Source organism: Pelophylax lessonae (assembly GCF_965119305.1).
Source record: "Pelophylax lessonae genome assembly, chromosome: 4".
NCBI classification, from domain to species: Eukaryota; Metazoa; Chordata; class Amphibia; order Anura; family Ranidae; genus Pelophylax; species Pelophylax lessonae.
This window is the reverse complement of record NC_138771.1, coordinates 524,061,296-524,076,155: the sequence shown is the minus strand read 5'-3', so window position 1 is coordinate 524,076,155 and position 14,860 is coordinate 524,061,296. Positions and strand designations below refer to the sequence as shown.

Here is a 14,860-nt window from a genome sequence, read left to right as displayed (position 1 = left end):
TTCTGACACAAACAGCATTTGCGCTCAGCATATATGGAAATCTCTGATGGCAGTTATGTAGGAGGGGATTTCACCACCGCAGTTAAAAAAAAAAACATTAGGTATACATGGCGCTTGTCATGTATACCCATCATTAGAAAGTGGGTTGGATGTTTTGGGCGGCTAATGATGGGTATACTACACATTTTCTGGTGGATATTTCTTCATCCACATCGATCGATGTGGATGAAGGAATCTGTTAGGTTCTCTTTTTTTCGTTCAGCCCACAGGCTGCATGAAAAAAAAAAAAAACTACAATATATGGCAAACAAGGACCAGCAATGTACTGGTACGTTGCTGGATGAGTGGTTATACCGGGTTGATACCTGCAGATTTAGGCATCATCTTGGTATAGTTTTTTACAGCCAGCGGTCAGCTTACATATAAAAGCAATCCTAGTGGATAATTGGCCACTAGACTGCTTTTACAAGCAGTGGGACGGGACTACCCCCCGGGACTACCCCCCCCCCCCCATGGTTTGTCACGGGCTCTCCTGACCCACCGGGTAACCCGAGAGTGCATCCGGTGGTTCAATTATCTAATCATAGAGCTGATTGGAGACGAGAATGGCTCCAATCATCTCTATGGCCTAAGAAACCGGAAGCTACCAGCATTTCATGACTTTGGTTTCGCCAGAAATAAACAGCACCATTGGGAAATTGGGAAAGCATCTTATCACACCAATCTTGGTGTTCAGATGCTTTAAGGTCAGAGGAGACATCTAGAGTCTAAAAAACCCCAATTTTTTTTTAAAAAAAAAGAGTACCTGTCACTACAGATTGTTATCATAGGGGATATTTAAATTCACTGCGATAATAAAAATGAGTTGTGATAATAAAAATGATAAAAAAAAAAAAAAAAAAAAAAAAAAAAAAATGAAAAGGAAAGGTGTCAAAACAACATGAAAAAGCAAAATAAATAATAAAAAAAATAAAAAATTCAAACACCCCTGTCCCCCCGTGCTTGCGCACAAAGGTGCACGGAAGCGTCGGTCTAGTGTCATATGTAAACAGCAATTGCAGTATGCATGTGAGGTATCGTCGCAAACGCCAGGTCGAGGGCAGTAATTCATGCAGTAGACCTCCTCTGTAAGTCCAAAGTGGTAACCCGTAAAGACTTTTAAAGGCTTTTAAAAATATACGTATTTATTTTGTCGCATCATGGGCGTGTGCAATTTTTAAAGCATGTCATATTTGGTATCTATGTACTTGGCATAAGATAATCTTTTTCAATTTTACCAAACAATTAGGAATTATATAGTGTATTTGTGCATTAAATTTAAAGAAAGTGTTTTTTTTTTTTCCCGCAAAAATTTGCGTTTGGAAAATCTGTGCGCAAATACCGTGACCAAAAAAAATTGCAACATCCACCATTTTGTTTTGTAGGGCCTCTGGTTTAAAAAAATATATAATGTTTGGGGGTTCAAAGTAATTTTCTTTTTTTTTTCCATTTATAAACTTTATTGAAGGTATAAAATATATTAACAATTCTCATTTCTCTCTTTTTATACAAAGTATGCAAAAATACCAAGAGAATATAGTTTCCCTTTCTTCACAACCCATTCCTTCATTATCATTCTATTTCCCAGGGACAGTCCGTCCCTACCTTACACCTTCACCCACATTTTCCATTTTCCTACTATAAACAACAAATTTTCTAGTAAAAAAATATATATTTTTTAATGTAAACAAAAAGTCACAGAAAAGGCTTGGTCTTCAAGTGGTTAGAAGAGTGGGTGATGTGTGGCTAAGATTGAGCATAAAATGCCAGGACAGTTCAAACACCCCCCAAATGACCCCTTTTTGGAAAGTAGACACCCAAATCTATTTGCTGTGAGGCATATTGAGTCCATGGAGTATTTTATATTTTGCCCTTAGTTTCAGAAAAATTACAATTTGTTTTTTTTTTTCTTTTTTACACAGAGTTGTCACTAAATGATATATTGCCATGGGTATATGTGAAATGGCACCCCAAAATACATTCTGCTGCTTCTACTGAGTACAGGGATACCACATGTGAGACTTTTTGGGAGCCTAGCTGTGTACGGGACCCCGAAAACCAATCACCATCTTCATGTTCTCTAATGGCGTAAATTGCTTATTTTACTTCCTCACTACCTGTCACAGTTTCGGAGGCCCTGAAATTTCAAGATAGAACAAACCCCCCCGAATTACCCCATTTTGCAAAGTAGACACTCCAAGCTATTTGCTGAAAGGCATGGTGAGTCCATGGAATAGTTTCTATTTTGCCACAAGTTTCAGGAAAATTATTATTTATTTTTTTTTTTTACACAAAGTTGTCACTAAATGATATATTGCTCATACATGCCATGGGTATATGTGAAATGTCACCCCAAAATGCATTCTGCTGCTTCTCCCGAGTATGGGGATACCCCATGTTTGAGACTTTTTGGCAGTCTAGCCGCGTACAGGACCCCGAAAACCAATCCCCACCTTCAGGCTTTCTAAGGACGTAAATTGTTGATTTCACTCCTCACTACCTATCACAGTTTTGAAGGCCCTGAAACCGTGATAGGCAGTGAGAAAGTGCAATGAGAAATTTACGCCCTTTGAAATTCTGAAGGAGGTGATTGGTTTTCGGGGGCCCGTACACAGCTAGGCTCCCAAAAAGTCTCACATGTGGTATCCCTGTACTCAGGAGAAGCAGCAGAATATATTTTGGGGTGTAATTACACATATATCCATGGCATGCGTGAGCAATATATCATTTCACTGACAACTTTGTGTAAAAAAAAAAGTGTTTTTTTTTTTTTTTTTTTTTTTTTTAGTAATTTTTCAAACACCTGTGACAAAAAAATGAAATATTCAGTGGGCTCAACATGCCTCTCAGGACATTCCATAGGATGTCTACTTTCCAAAAAGTGGTAATTTGGGGGCTTTTGTACTGCACTGCCATTTTAGCACTAGATAGGCATTCAGAAAGTAAAAGCTGCATAAATTCCAGTATTTACACCATAGTTTGCAGACGCTATAACTTTTGCGCAAATCAATAAAAAAACGCTTATTGCGATTTTTTTTGTCAAAGACATGTAACTAAATACATTTTGGCCAAAATATATGACAAAAATTGAGTATATTGGATATTTTTTAAAAGACAAAGTAGAAAATGTCATTTTTTCTCAAGATTTTTCGCTCTTTTTTTATTAATATCGCAAAAAAATAAAAAGGGCAGAGGTGATAAAATACTACCAAAAGAAAGCTCTGTTTGTGGGAAAAAAAGGACGTAAATTTATTTTGGGTACAGCATTGCATGACCGTGCAATTGTCAGTTATGCCCCATACACACGTGCAGATTATCTGAAGACTTTTGTCTGCAGACTTACCTTTTCTATGTAGTGCAAGGGCCTGCCGGATTGCATACAAATTGAAAGTGTTTAGGTTTGACCTCATATTATATGGTTTTGGTAAGTCTGCAGACAAAAGTCTGCAGATAATCTGCACGTGTGTATGGGGCATTAAAGTAACGCAGTGCCAAGTTGAAAAAAGTGGCCTGGTCATTAAGAGGGAAAATCCTCCGGTCTGAAAGTGGTTAATAAAGGATTTGTCCAAAACCATCTCTTTATTTACACTGCTTTTTTGGGGGTGAATAAGTAGGGGTACAATATACTCCATACTCATTCACATGGTGGGGGGAGATGGGGATCTAGGGGCTTTTTGTTTTTTTCATTTTGGCATGGGGCTACCCCCCTCAAGTATCATACAAGACTCAAAGGGCCTGGTATTGTCAGATCAAAGTCGGATCCTGTTCATTGAAGCTGCATGGAAGTCGGACATGAGTCATAGGGCAAAGTTTGATCGGAATTTGTCCAGCTGCCATGTTGGAGCAGTGTGAACCTGGCCTAAAATGGTCACTTTATACCTACCGGTAAATATAAAACAAATAAAACGCACAACAGCTTGTAAGGCATACTTCGGTTTTATAATACATTTTTCAACCCATAAATGATTTCATTTTAGCAGTTCCATTACCATTTATTTTCCACAAGAAACATCTAATAAATGCAGAAATAGCAGATAATACTCTGTGTTGCAATAAGTATTAAGCCAGCAGCTGCTAAACTCACGTTTAGGAGCAGCTGGGCATTTTTTTCAGCAGCCCCTGAACTCTCCTCAATGTTATCTTATGTGTATATGTCCACTCAATCGTTTATAGTAGTTTAGAGGCAGTTGAGTTTACCGACATTTTTTGAAAGCAGATAAATCGCGTTCAGGACTGTAGTTTACAGACCGAAGAGCCTGGTATAGGCTTTTGGGTGGAAGGGGGGGGGCGTTTTTTTTTTTTTTTTCCATTTTGGCTTGGGGTTCCTCTTTAAGATCCTCAGGGCACAATTTGCACCACAAGTCGGATCATGATGATCCAACTTGGATGAGACTTCTAATCAAATCAATGGGATGAAATTCAGATCAGTTAAGACCCTGATAGGGAACCATTGATTTTGAATAGAGGCAGAGAAATGCTGCTAAAAGCCGACGCCGCTAAAAGTGCATTAAAGCCAATGCAAAAAGCTATTAAAAGCGTGTTTTTACAGCCATTTTTTCCTGGCGTTGGTAGTGGCTTTTCTGCTCGTTTTTTCTAATGTCCTGTGTACATGAGGCCTTACATCAGTAATGTTTGTTTTCATACCTACAATCATCCTCGAAAACGTCTTTTCCTCTCCATTCTCATCACAATAAACCAAGTGCACACTGGCAGTAGAAGAGACAGGCCGCCCTACATTAGCTCCGCTAATAAGCTCTCGAGCACTCTTCACTCTTAAATTAGACGTTCTCTCACCCATCACAAAGCTAAGTGCATCCATCAAATTTGATTTTCCTAAAAAAAAAAAAAAAAAAAAGTGTAAGATGGTGTGTATATATTTCTTGATCAAACTGTAAAATAATATCCCTATAGGAAATTTGTTCCAAATAAACCAGCACTTCTACATGCAGCAGTAATGTTTCAGCTGAGTCAGTCTGTGGGAAAGATTAAAGCATATGTATCCAATACCCAAACTTTTTTGATTTTTTTAAGTTATAAAGTAGAATTTTTTTTTTTTTTTATTGAATTTAAAAACAATTTGACAATAGCATAGACTACACACCCTAACTGAATTCAAAACCAAGTAGCTAAACGCCTGCTCGGGTCCACAGAGTAGCAATAAAGTGCCCGGAAGAGATAAAACCAAAATTTGCAGACTACTTGTAGTCCATAGAGTGAATCCCAGGCAGAAAGACATAAATCGAGCCAAAACAAAGAATTTTTTTAAAATAACATTCAATTAATATATGGTTTGTAGTAATTGTATACTCTTTTTTATTTTTTTATTTTTGTCATCACAAAAGTGGAGTTACCCTTTAAATAGCCAAGCTGGCCCAGATTAAATATTTCCATTACTAACTGATGCAACTGCTGTGTATACTGTGCTATAATTTTGCAGAATCACCTACATATAGTAAGCCTCACAAAAAGCATCGCTCCGAAAGAAAATAAAAGTAAATTCCCCTAACATTATCAATGTAAACAAGGACTCCTTTGATTGGCCGAGGTGCATGGCTCGGCCAATTAATGGATTGATTCATTTATAAAATTGCAAGGCTTCACCTCAATGGCAGAGAAGCATTTAGGTTAATTTGCTTAGTTCTGGCAGCTGAGAAGTTGCTCGCAATGCTGCTGGACACTGCTCCACAATACTGTATGTGGCTATTGCTACTACATTATATTACAGCAAAGTAAACTTGGAATTCTACTTTAAATAGTGTGAGGAAAGGTCAGACTCTTTTCATAGTGTTCTTTTACAAACTTATTTTTGGAAATGTCCAGTAGGTTTCATACAGTGCAAGTCAATTTTACAAAAACTAAGTGCAAGTTAGAGAATAAGGGAAAAGGATTATGGGCCTAAGATATAAAAGGCAAAGTTTATTTTTATTGCTGTCCGTGTACCCTATTTGCCCTCCTGATCATTGCCACAGAAACGAAAAGGGAAGCAAAATCCCAAATTTATCCTAAATTTGAAATGGTTACCATAACAGCAATGAAGGAGAAAACTTCCCATGGGGCAAGCCTGCTCCAGTGACTAGTGTCTAAGAGATTTCCTTCAGTTTCTGTTCTACTGGGCAGGAAGAAAATGAAAAACCCCCCAGTTGATAGATGCCACCATTCCCCACATTATCCAAACTAAATTCCCAACTTCTTTCCTGTTGACCATGCCAGCATTGCCCTTCCTGTGGCACATCTGACAATGCTGCAGAAACACTTTTAACTCTGTAGTAGTGTAGTAACCCTCACATCTCATCCCCCTTGGAGCTTCTTCTCTTAGTTCAGCAGGAGTATCAGTCACACCAATACGTCATATCTTCTACAAACAGCTTTAACATGGTTCTAAAGGCTCAAGATTTTTTTACCTTCATAAAAAGCTTCTTCTGTACAGCAGCTCCTCCCCTAATACTTACCTGAGCCCCATCCCGATCCAGCTATGTGCACAAGAGCTGCGGCTCTCCGGGGACTCTCCCTTCTCAAGGGCTGAGACAGCAGCAAGAGCCATTGGCTCCAAATGGTGTCAATCACAGCTAGTAAGAAGAGAGAGGGGGCGGGGCCGAGCCACAGCTCTGTGTCTGAATGGACGCGCAGAGCTGCGGCTTGGGAGACCTCCACACCACTGCACAGAGCAGGCAAGTATAACGTTTTTTATTTTTACCAAAAAAAATAAAATAGTTGCCTATAATCACTAAGCCAGTCAGAGACAGTTCAATTGTCGGCCGATCCAGCAGAGACCAGCTAGGATTTGAACCATGTATGGGCAGTCTGATTGGGTAAATCCAGCCTTTCGGAATTTGGATGCGATTACTGCCAGCGGCTATAACCGCTAGCAATAATCACTGTGTTTTCTCTGGTGAACGGGGAGCCGTTCCAAGTGAGCACAATAGCTCTGAGTGAAGGATTTTCCCATCAACACTGACTGTGTTAAGTGAATCAAGCAATTTTATTTCCTGCAACCAGTAGATGAAGGAAGGAAAGTTGCGCCATCTGTAGCTGGCTTTAGTTCTAGCAGGGAGGAGTCTGCACCCTTCCAGTGAAGAGGAACTTTACTCCCAACCTCAATGTTAATTTTGTTTTCTTCTCCTATCTCTTGTGCTAAATAATCATATGCTCTGGCCCAGCCAATCCAGAGTTCTTTTGCTGTAATCTGCAGCCACAAGCAGGGTCCAGTGCCGGCATAATCTACACAGCAGACCTGTAGCGCGGCATTAGGAGAAAGGCTGTCTAAGCCAAAAGAGAGATGGCTGGCCCTAAATGACATACCACCCTCCCCTAGCTGCTGTGAAGAAACAGAGCTTCCTGGGATATGGGGGGGGGGGGGGTAGAGCATTAGGCTGGCCATAGACTGACCATTTATTTAATCAGCCAGCAGTCTAAATGAATAAAAGCAAACAGAATCCCCCATCCACATAATGGGGTGGATGAAGGAATCCCCCGCTGTTATTGTATTTGACAGTGGGGACTGTTACTGTTAGAATACACTGATCTAGTGCCGCAATGACGCGTCAAGGTAATAGATTACGTTGACTACGGAAATACGTCGGCATGCGTAAAAGGCGTTGAAGTGTCAGACGTGACGTCAACACGCCCCCTGCTCGTGCCGGCTTTGTTTGTACCAGTGAGGACACGGGACGCTGAGATCCTCCTACTAACCTTTGGAATCTGGTTTTACGCGATCGTTTGTGCTTCCTTTTGTGTTATTTTAATAAAGCATTCCCATTGTTTTTACTGGATTACGCTATGTGTCTCCCCCCCTTCTATTTTTCATTTAAATGCCATTCACAATTGATCCTATTTGGTGCCTTACTGGATTTGAGGAATATTTATCTGGGATGTGAACAGTGCTTGCTCGGGACCCTGTACCAGTGCCAATGCCTATTGCTGTTTGGGGCCAATTCATTAGTTTGAATGGCTATGGACCTCTGGTAAGCAGCCCTCTTATCCCTTCACACACGGGTGTCATTTCCTGCTGTCTCTGAAGGAACCACTTGGAACATCTGATACTTGCTGGGACTTGTGGTGCACTCCGGGTGTAGAACCTTATTATTAGAACTTTATTTTATTCACGTTTAGGTCAACCCCTTTCTTTTCACCTTTTTTTATTTCATGGACTTTTACTTTTGAGGACTATTTGTCCCTTCTGTTTGATTGTGCGCGCAATTTTTTTTGTCATATTATTGATTTTATGTCACTTGTTGCTTTAGCGCTGCACATTTTTGCATATATTTACTGGATCGTTTTCTATGGATCAGTGCCAGCTGCTTTGCTTGTATGCCATTTCACTTATATAATTTTATCTTTAGCGCAGAAACTTTTCTCTTTTTACATTTTATTTTTGCCACTTCATTTTTGTATACTGTAAAAACTTCAACCACACTGAAGTATTTTTTGGGAAAAATGTAATAAAAGTTGAAATATTATATTAGAAGTTGTCCGTATCATTTGTAAAGTTATTCAAAGGATTAACCACTTGCCGACCACCGCACGACTATCTACTGCGGCGGTCAGCCGCTCCTGGGCAAACCGACGTAGGGCTACGTCGCTCACCCAGAAGCCTGTAGGGGGCGAGCGTGCACAGCCAGAGGCGTGCTCCCGCCCCCGCAGGTGTGCTCCCGCCCCCGCTCGTTCCCTGACATCCCCGCGTGAGTGACCGGCGGCTCCGATGTCCGCCGGCCACCCGCGATCTCCCGCTGGAGAGGGAGAAAGGCGGACGGCTGATGTAAACAAAGCCGCCTGTCATTCTCCCTGATGTAACTGCAGAGACTATACGATCCTTCTATGTATGTCTCTGTGGTTACATCACAAGCCACGCCCCCACACTTAGAATCCCGCCCCTAGGGATACATTTAACCCACTGATCACCAATAAAGTTATCCCCTTCCCTGCCAGTGTCATTTTTACAGTAACAGTGCATATGTATAGCACTGATTACTGTAGTAATGTCACTGGTACCCCCAAAAGTGTCAAAAATGTCAGTCAAGGGTCGGATCTGTCCGCCGCAATGTCGCAGTCCCACAAAAAATAAAATTAAAAAAAAAATAAAAAAATAAATCGCAGATCTCCGCCATTACTAGTTAAAAAAAACAATGAAAATGACATAAATCTTTCCCGTAGTTAGTAAACGCAATAACTTTTGCGCAAACCAATCAAAATACGCTTATTGCGATTTTTTTTTACCAAAAATATGTAGCAGAAAACAAATTGGCCTAAAATGTTAAACAAATTAGATTTTTAAATTTTTTGGGTGGGAATTTCATATAAAAAAAATGTGCAAAATATTTTTTAAAAACTGTCGCTGTTTTTTTGTTTATAGCGCAAAAAGTAAAAATCGCATAGGTGATCAAATACCACCAAAAGAAAGCTCTGTTTGTGGGAAATAAAGGCCGTCAATTTCATTTGGGTACAGTGTTGCACGACCGCGCAATTGTCCGTTAAAGTCACGCAGTGCCAAATCGCAAAATAGGCCCTGGTCTTTGAGCAGCCAAATCATCCGGGGCTTAAGTGGTAAAATTCCAAGACAACCATTCCACAGATGTCATTCAAAGGATCGATTTCTGTCACTCATGGATCCAAATTTGGCTGGCCCCTTCTGAACAAGCCTTAGAGCCCATTCACACTAGCACGACTTGTGAGGCGACTTGTGTAGCCCCAGGTCGCTTGACATAACAAAAGCAATGTTAATCAATCAGTGCCGTCTTAATTGGCACTACTGAAGTCGCTCCAACTTCAGAAAAGGGTCCTGTACTACTTTGAGGCGACCTGTGATCCGACTGTCCCATATAGTTCAATGGGAGTCGCCTCCTTACCTTAATTGAAGCGACTTGTGATCAGACTTTCCAGGAAGAAGAAAGAGATTAGCCAGGCATTCCCCACAGACAAAGTCGCCTGTCTCTTCAAAGTAGTGCACAAGTCTCTAAACAAGTCTCTAAACAAGTCTCCAAGTCACGGGGCGACTTTCTGGTCGTGGTAGTGTGAACCGGCTCTTAAAGAGGTTGTAAACCCCCAAAAAAAATATTTTTCTTTTTGCAACCTGCAAGAGAGACACATATGCATCGCATACTAGCTCATTATGAAATACTTACCTTAGAACGAGCCCCCGCCGTGCCGTCCGCTCACCTCTATGATGGGTGACATATCCAGTCGCCCGTCTTCCGGGATCGCGGCATCCGGTCATCTGATTGGCGGGAGCCGTGGTGACGTCACTCCCGCGCACATGCGCGGGAGCCGACGGTCACGGCACGGAGCTCTGAAGGAACAGCATGAGCGGCCGTTCCTTCAGAGCGCATGCGCCAGTGACGTCACTGGCTGCATGCAATGTAAATGTCTCCTAAACTGTGCATGTTTAGGAGATATTTACAGTACCTATAGGTAAGCCTTATCATAGGCTTACCTATAGGTACAAGTTACAGAGGAGGGTTTACTTCCTCTTTAAGTCAATCTATGGCCACCTGTGTAAAGTAATATCAGTGAGGTCTGCTTAAGTGCTCATATACACAAAGTGGTTGTAAAGGATAAAGTGAATGTAATTGTATTACATATATCCAGCGAAGTGATTGGCCTCAGATCATACAAACTAATCCTCCTACATACTGTAAGCTGTACCTGTTTGTCTGCAGTTTTCTCTTCTCTATATCCATATAAAGTGTACAATATGTGAAGCTTGTCTGAGCTGTCAGAAAAAAGGGGGCAGAGAGCTGAAGTTACACTCTGCAGAGCTGAGTGAAGAGAAGGGACACAGCACACGGGAACAGGGCTGAGGCTAAATCAGCTGGAGATCCCTCACCTGTCACTATTTTGTCAGGAAAACTTGTCAGAAGTGATTCATGCTGATAGAGGAAAAAGGCAGCAGGCGGAAATGACACTTGGTGCTCTGGATTGAGACATGTACACTCTAAGTCCCGGTTCACATTTGTGCGATGCGGGAACGCTGCAAATATGCAGCGTGATCCCACATCGCATCCGCACCTCTGGCAGTTCACACTGCCATAGGCGATACGCAGGGAGTGTCAATTAAAAGTTAACAACACCCCCAGTTGCGATCGCATATCGCAGTGCGATCTGTATGTTCGCACAGAATCGGATTGCACTAGTGTGAACCACTATGCGATCCAATTCTGCTGCGGATGAAAAAAAGCCTCATGTGCGAGTTTATTGCGGATGCGGTGTGAATTCAGCCATACAAAGTGTATGGCTGAAATTCGCACCGCACATGGAGACGCACCGCACGCCCGGAGACGTGATTGAACAAGAAAGTTAACAAGTGCGCATGCTCGGAGGGTATGATATGTTAACGGCACTAATACTTGCGGCGGTAACATTAAAACAGTTCTGCTGCAACATCAATCATCTCCTCTCCTCTCCCTGTCACTTCCCTGATCTCCCCTAATAAATATAAAAGCGGCGGCAGATGTATCTGTGCTCCGTGATCCGCTTTTATATTTATTAACGGAGATCAGGGAAGTGACAGGGGAAGGAGCGGACATGAGCCATGATGCAGAGGAGCTGTTCTAATGTAACCGCCGCAAGTTAAAGTACCGTGAAAAATCCATACCCTCCGGAAGTGACGAGGGTATGGTTTTCTCACGGAACACCGGCACTAAAGAGCAGGGGTCTTCAAACTATGGCCCTCCAGTTGTTCAGGAACTACAATTCCCATCATGTCTGTGAATGTCAGAGTTTTACAATGCCTCATGGGATGTGTAGTTCCACAACAGTTGGAGGGCCATAGCTTGGGGATCCCTGCTATAGAGAGAAATGCTTCATGGAGCCCTGCATCGGTTTCCTGGCTCAGGAGGGTTCCTGCTCATTCTCAGTGAGGGGCAAGGAAAGGTTATTTCGGGGACTACCATTTGTAGGGACAGGCCTTCCCTGTCTCCTCAATGAGGGGCAAGGAAAGGTTATTTCGGGGACTACCATTTGTAGGGACAGGCCTTCCCTGTCTCCTCAGTAGCTCCCCTGACCACACCACAGGCCTGTCATGGCCATTTGTTGAACCTTTACCTGAACCATTGGGGCCAATGATACAATTGAACCGTTTGAAGGGCCCTATGACCTGACGGCCTCGCCATGATTTGAAGTTCTGCAGGACGAGGTGACTGAGGTGACCCATGTTCTCCGGTAACCGATCCGCAGCACAAACTTTTCCCGCCCGCGGACTTCCCTTCCCTCACAGAGCGGCAGCGAGAATCAAGCGCGAATACTCGCATAGCAACTCCTGTGTGTGGAAAGAAATCTCGCGAGAAGTGGGGTGTAGTGCGGTGGAGACAGCGCTAGCGCGGAAACGTCACGCCTTCTCTCCGCACAGCCAGCGTTGCCGAGCAACCGTTTGTGTTTTGGTGTGTGTGAGACGCTGTGGAAGGATCTTGCCGGGAGACGGGAGACATGTACAAGCTGGATGTGCCCGTGGATCTGAAGGAGGCCGCCGTGCTGCAGAGGAGAAGGGATGCCGAGCTGCAAAGGCAGAGCCGAGTCTTCGACGCCAGAGTCCGGACCGTCGGGGTGAGGATGCCTGGGCACAGACTGGGGGGGTTTCATCACCTGACTGAGCTGCAGCCCTCAGCCCGGCCATTGCCCCCTAGTCCCTGGTTCCCAGGTGCTGGAGATCTCCTCCTCGGTTCTCATTATTGGCATAGAAAGTGAAAGGATCACTCCAGCCAACAGTCATAATTTAAGCCCAGCTCCAGCTGCTCATTTTTATTTTTTTAAAGAGGCCCTGTCTGTCCTCAGTGCATTAGGTGAACTAGCACTGTAAGGGCTCTTTCACACAGGCGTTCCAATCAGATCCGCCTGTCAGTTTTTTAGGCGGATCTGATCAGATGCCCCATTCAGCCCTATGGAGCAGCGGATGTCAGTGGTGACATGTCCTCTGACACCCGCTGCCATCCGCATCCGATCCTGTCCGTGAAATCCGGACGGATGGAAACCCTATTTTCCATCCGTCCTGGGGATCGGATGAGAGCGGACAGGCGGTCCGCTCTCATCCGATTCCCCATAGAGGGCAGCGGGGGCTGTGACCCCTCCCTCTCCGGACTGCAAGCGGAGACGGAGCTGTCATCCGCCGGCTCAGCGGGGATCGCGGATCAATCCCCACTGAGCAGCACGGATCCGCCTACGGAGGCGGACCGTGTGAAAGAGCCCTTAGGCCCCTTTCACACCGGCGGACCGTTCAGATCCGCCTGTCCATTTTTTTGGCGGATCTGAACGGTCCCCCCATGCATCTCTATGGGGTATCGGATGTCAGCGGAGACATGTCCGCTGACATCCGATCCGTCAAATCTGGACGGATGGAAACCGGCGGTCTCTTCCCATCCGATTCCCCCATAGAGATCTATGGGGCTGTGACAGCTGTGTCTCCGCACACAGTGCGGAGACGCAGCTGTCATTCTCCTGCTCAGCGGGGGATCGGCGGATCGATCCCCCGCTGAGAAAAGCGGAGTCCGTTTGACGGACACACTGTGTGAAAGGAGCCAAGGCCCCACCTGCAACTGCGCAACGTGCAGGTGTGTTTATTTCCCCGCATTTGTCGCACATCAGCCCCATTCACACTAGGCGTAGCGTGAACACGGGTCGCCCTACGATCACCAAGCGTGCCAAAGAAGGTCACACTCTCTTTCGTTTTTTTTTTTTTTTTTTTTTTTTTTTTACAATTCGCTTTTGGTGCGTTGTCACATGTCAAAACCTGCGCTTGCTAGCAGCGTTTGGGGTGCCATTAACCACTTCTGGACCAGAAGGTTTTACCCCCTTAATGACCAGGCTATTTTTTGCGATACGCAACTGCGTTACTTAAGCTGACAATTGTACGGACGTGCAACGCTATACCCAAATAAAATTGATGTGCTTTGTTCCCACGAATAGTTTTCTTTTAGTGGTATTTGATCACCTCTGCAATTTTTATTTTTTGCGCTATAAGCAAAAAAAAATAGCGACAATTCTGGAAAAAAAAAAAACAATATTTTTTACTTTCTGCTATAAAACATTCTCAATAAAAAAAATTTTAAAAATTAATTTTTTCATCATTTTAGGTAAATTTGCATTCTGCTACATATTTTTGGTAAAAAAAAATCCCAATAAGTGTATACTGTATTGATTGGTTTGCGCAAAGGTTATCGCGTCTACAAACTAGGGGAAAGATTTATGTCATTTGTATTTTTTTTTTTTACTAGTAATGGTGGCTATTAGCGATTTTTAGTGGGATTGCGACAGGTCGGACACCTAACTGACATTTTTTACACTTTTGGGGGGGACCAGTGACATAGTAATCAGTTCTAAAAATATGCACTGTTAATGTACTAATGACACTGGCAGGGAAGGGGTTAACACCAGGGGCGATCAAAGGGTAAATGTGTCCCTAGGGGGTGCTTTCTAACTGTGTGGAGGTGGACTTGCTGGATGAACACAGAGACCTGTGTTCCTAAATAAGAGGAACACAGGATCCCTGTGTCATCACTGACAGAACAGCGGTCTGCCGTGTTTACATCAACAGACATGGGGAGCGACTGCGGGTGCTCGGCGGACGTCTCCTGATTGGCTCCCCCTGTGGCCAATTGCCCAGTGCGCGCGCCCTCACTAGCTGTTCCGCGAAAGGACGTACAGGTATGTTGTTTCGCAAGACAAAGCCGACCTGCCACCATATAAGTACGGCGGGTGGTCGACAACTGGTTAAAGAGGAAGTAAACTCTTCCCCATGAGTTATGGCCATATCAAACATCACTACAATGGGTAAAATAGTTGCTTTCAAATGTTTTCTTGTAATCTGTGCTGTTGCATTTGCTAACGTCGCATCCGC

At 43.4% G+C, this 14,860-nt stretch overlaps 2 protein-coding genes across 2 annotated transcripts in view; one reads left to right on the top strand and one right to left on the bottom strand.

Annotated features, from left to right (window-relative positions):
- The window catches only part of SMC1B (structural maintenance of chromosomes 1B), a 512,286-nt gene extending 500,088 nt beyond the window's left edge, over nt 1-12,198 (bottom strand). Inside the window, exons 1-2 of the mRNA XM_082255760.1 lie at nt 12,076-12,198; nt 4,684-4,872 (exon numbers count right to left, since the gene is read on the bottom strand). Coding sequence (XP_082111886.1) covers nt 4,684-4,872; nt 12,076-12,184 — 298 coding nt within the window. The 5' untranslated portion in view covers nt 12,185-12,198. The remainder of the gene's footprint in view (nt 1-4,683; nt 4,873-12,075) is intronic.
- Nucleotides 12,199-12,354: 156 nt separating this feature from the next.
- RIBC2 (RIB43A domain with coiled-coils 2) overlaps nt 12,355-14,860 on the top strand; it is a 52,893-nt gene continuing 50,387 nt past the window's right edge. The window contains exon 1 of the mRNA XM_082255761.1: nt 12,355-12,573. Coding sequence (XP_082111887.1) covers nt 12,457-12,573 — 117 coding nt within the window. The 5' untranslated portion in view covers nt 12,355-12,456. The remainder of the gene's footprint in view (nt 12,574-14,860) is intronic.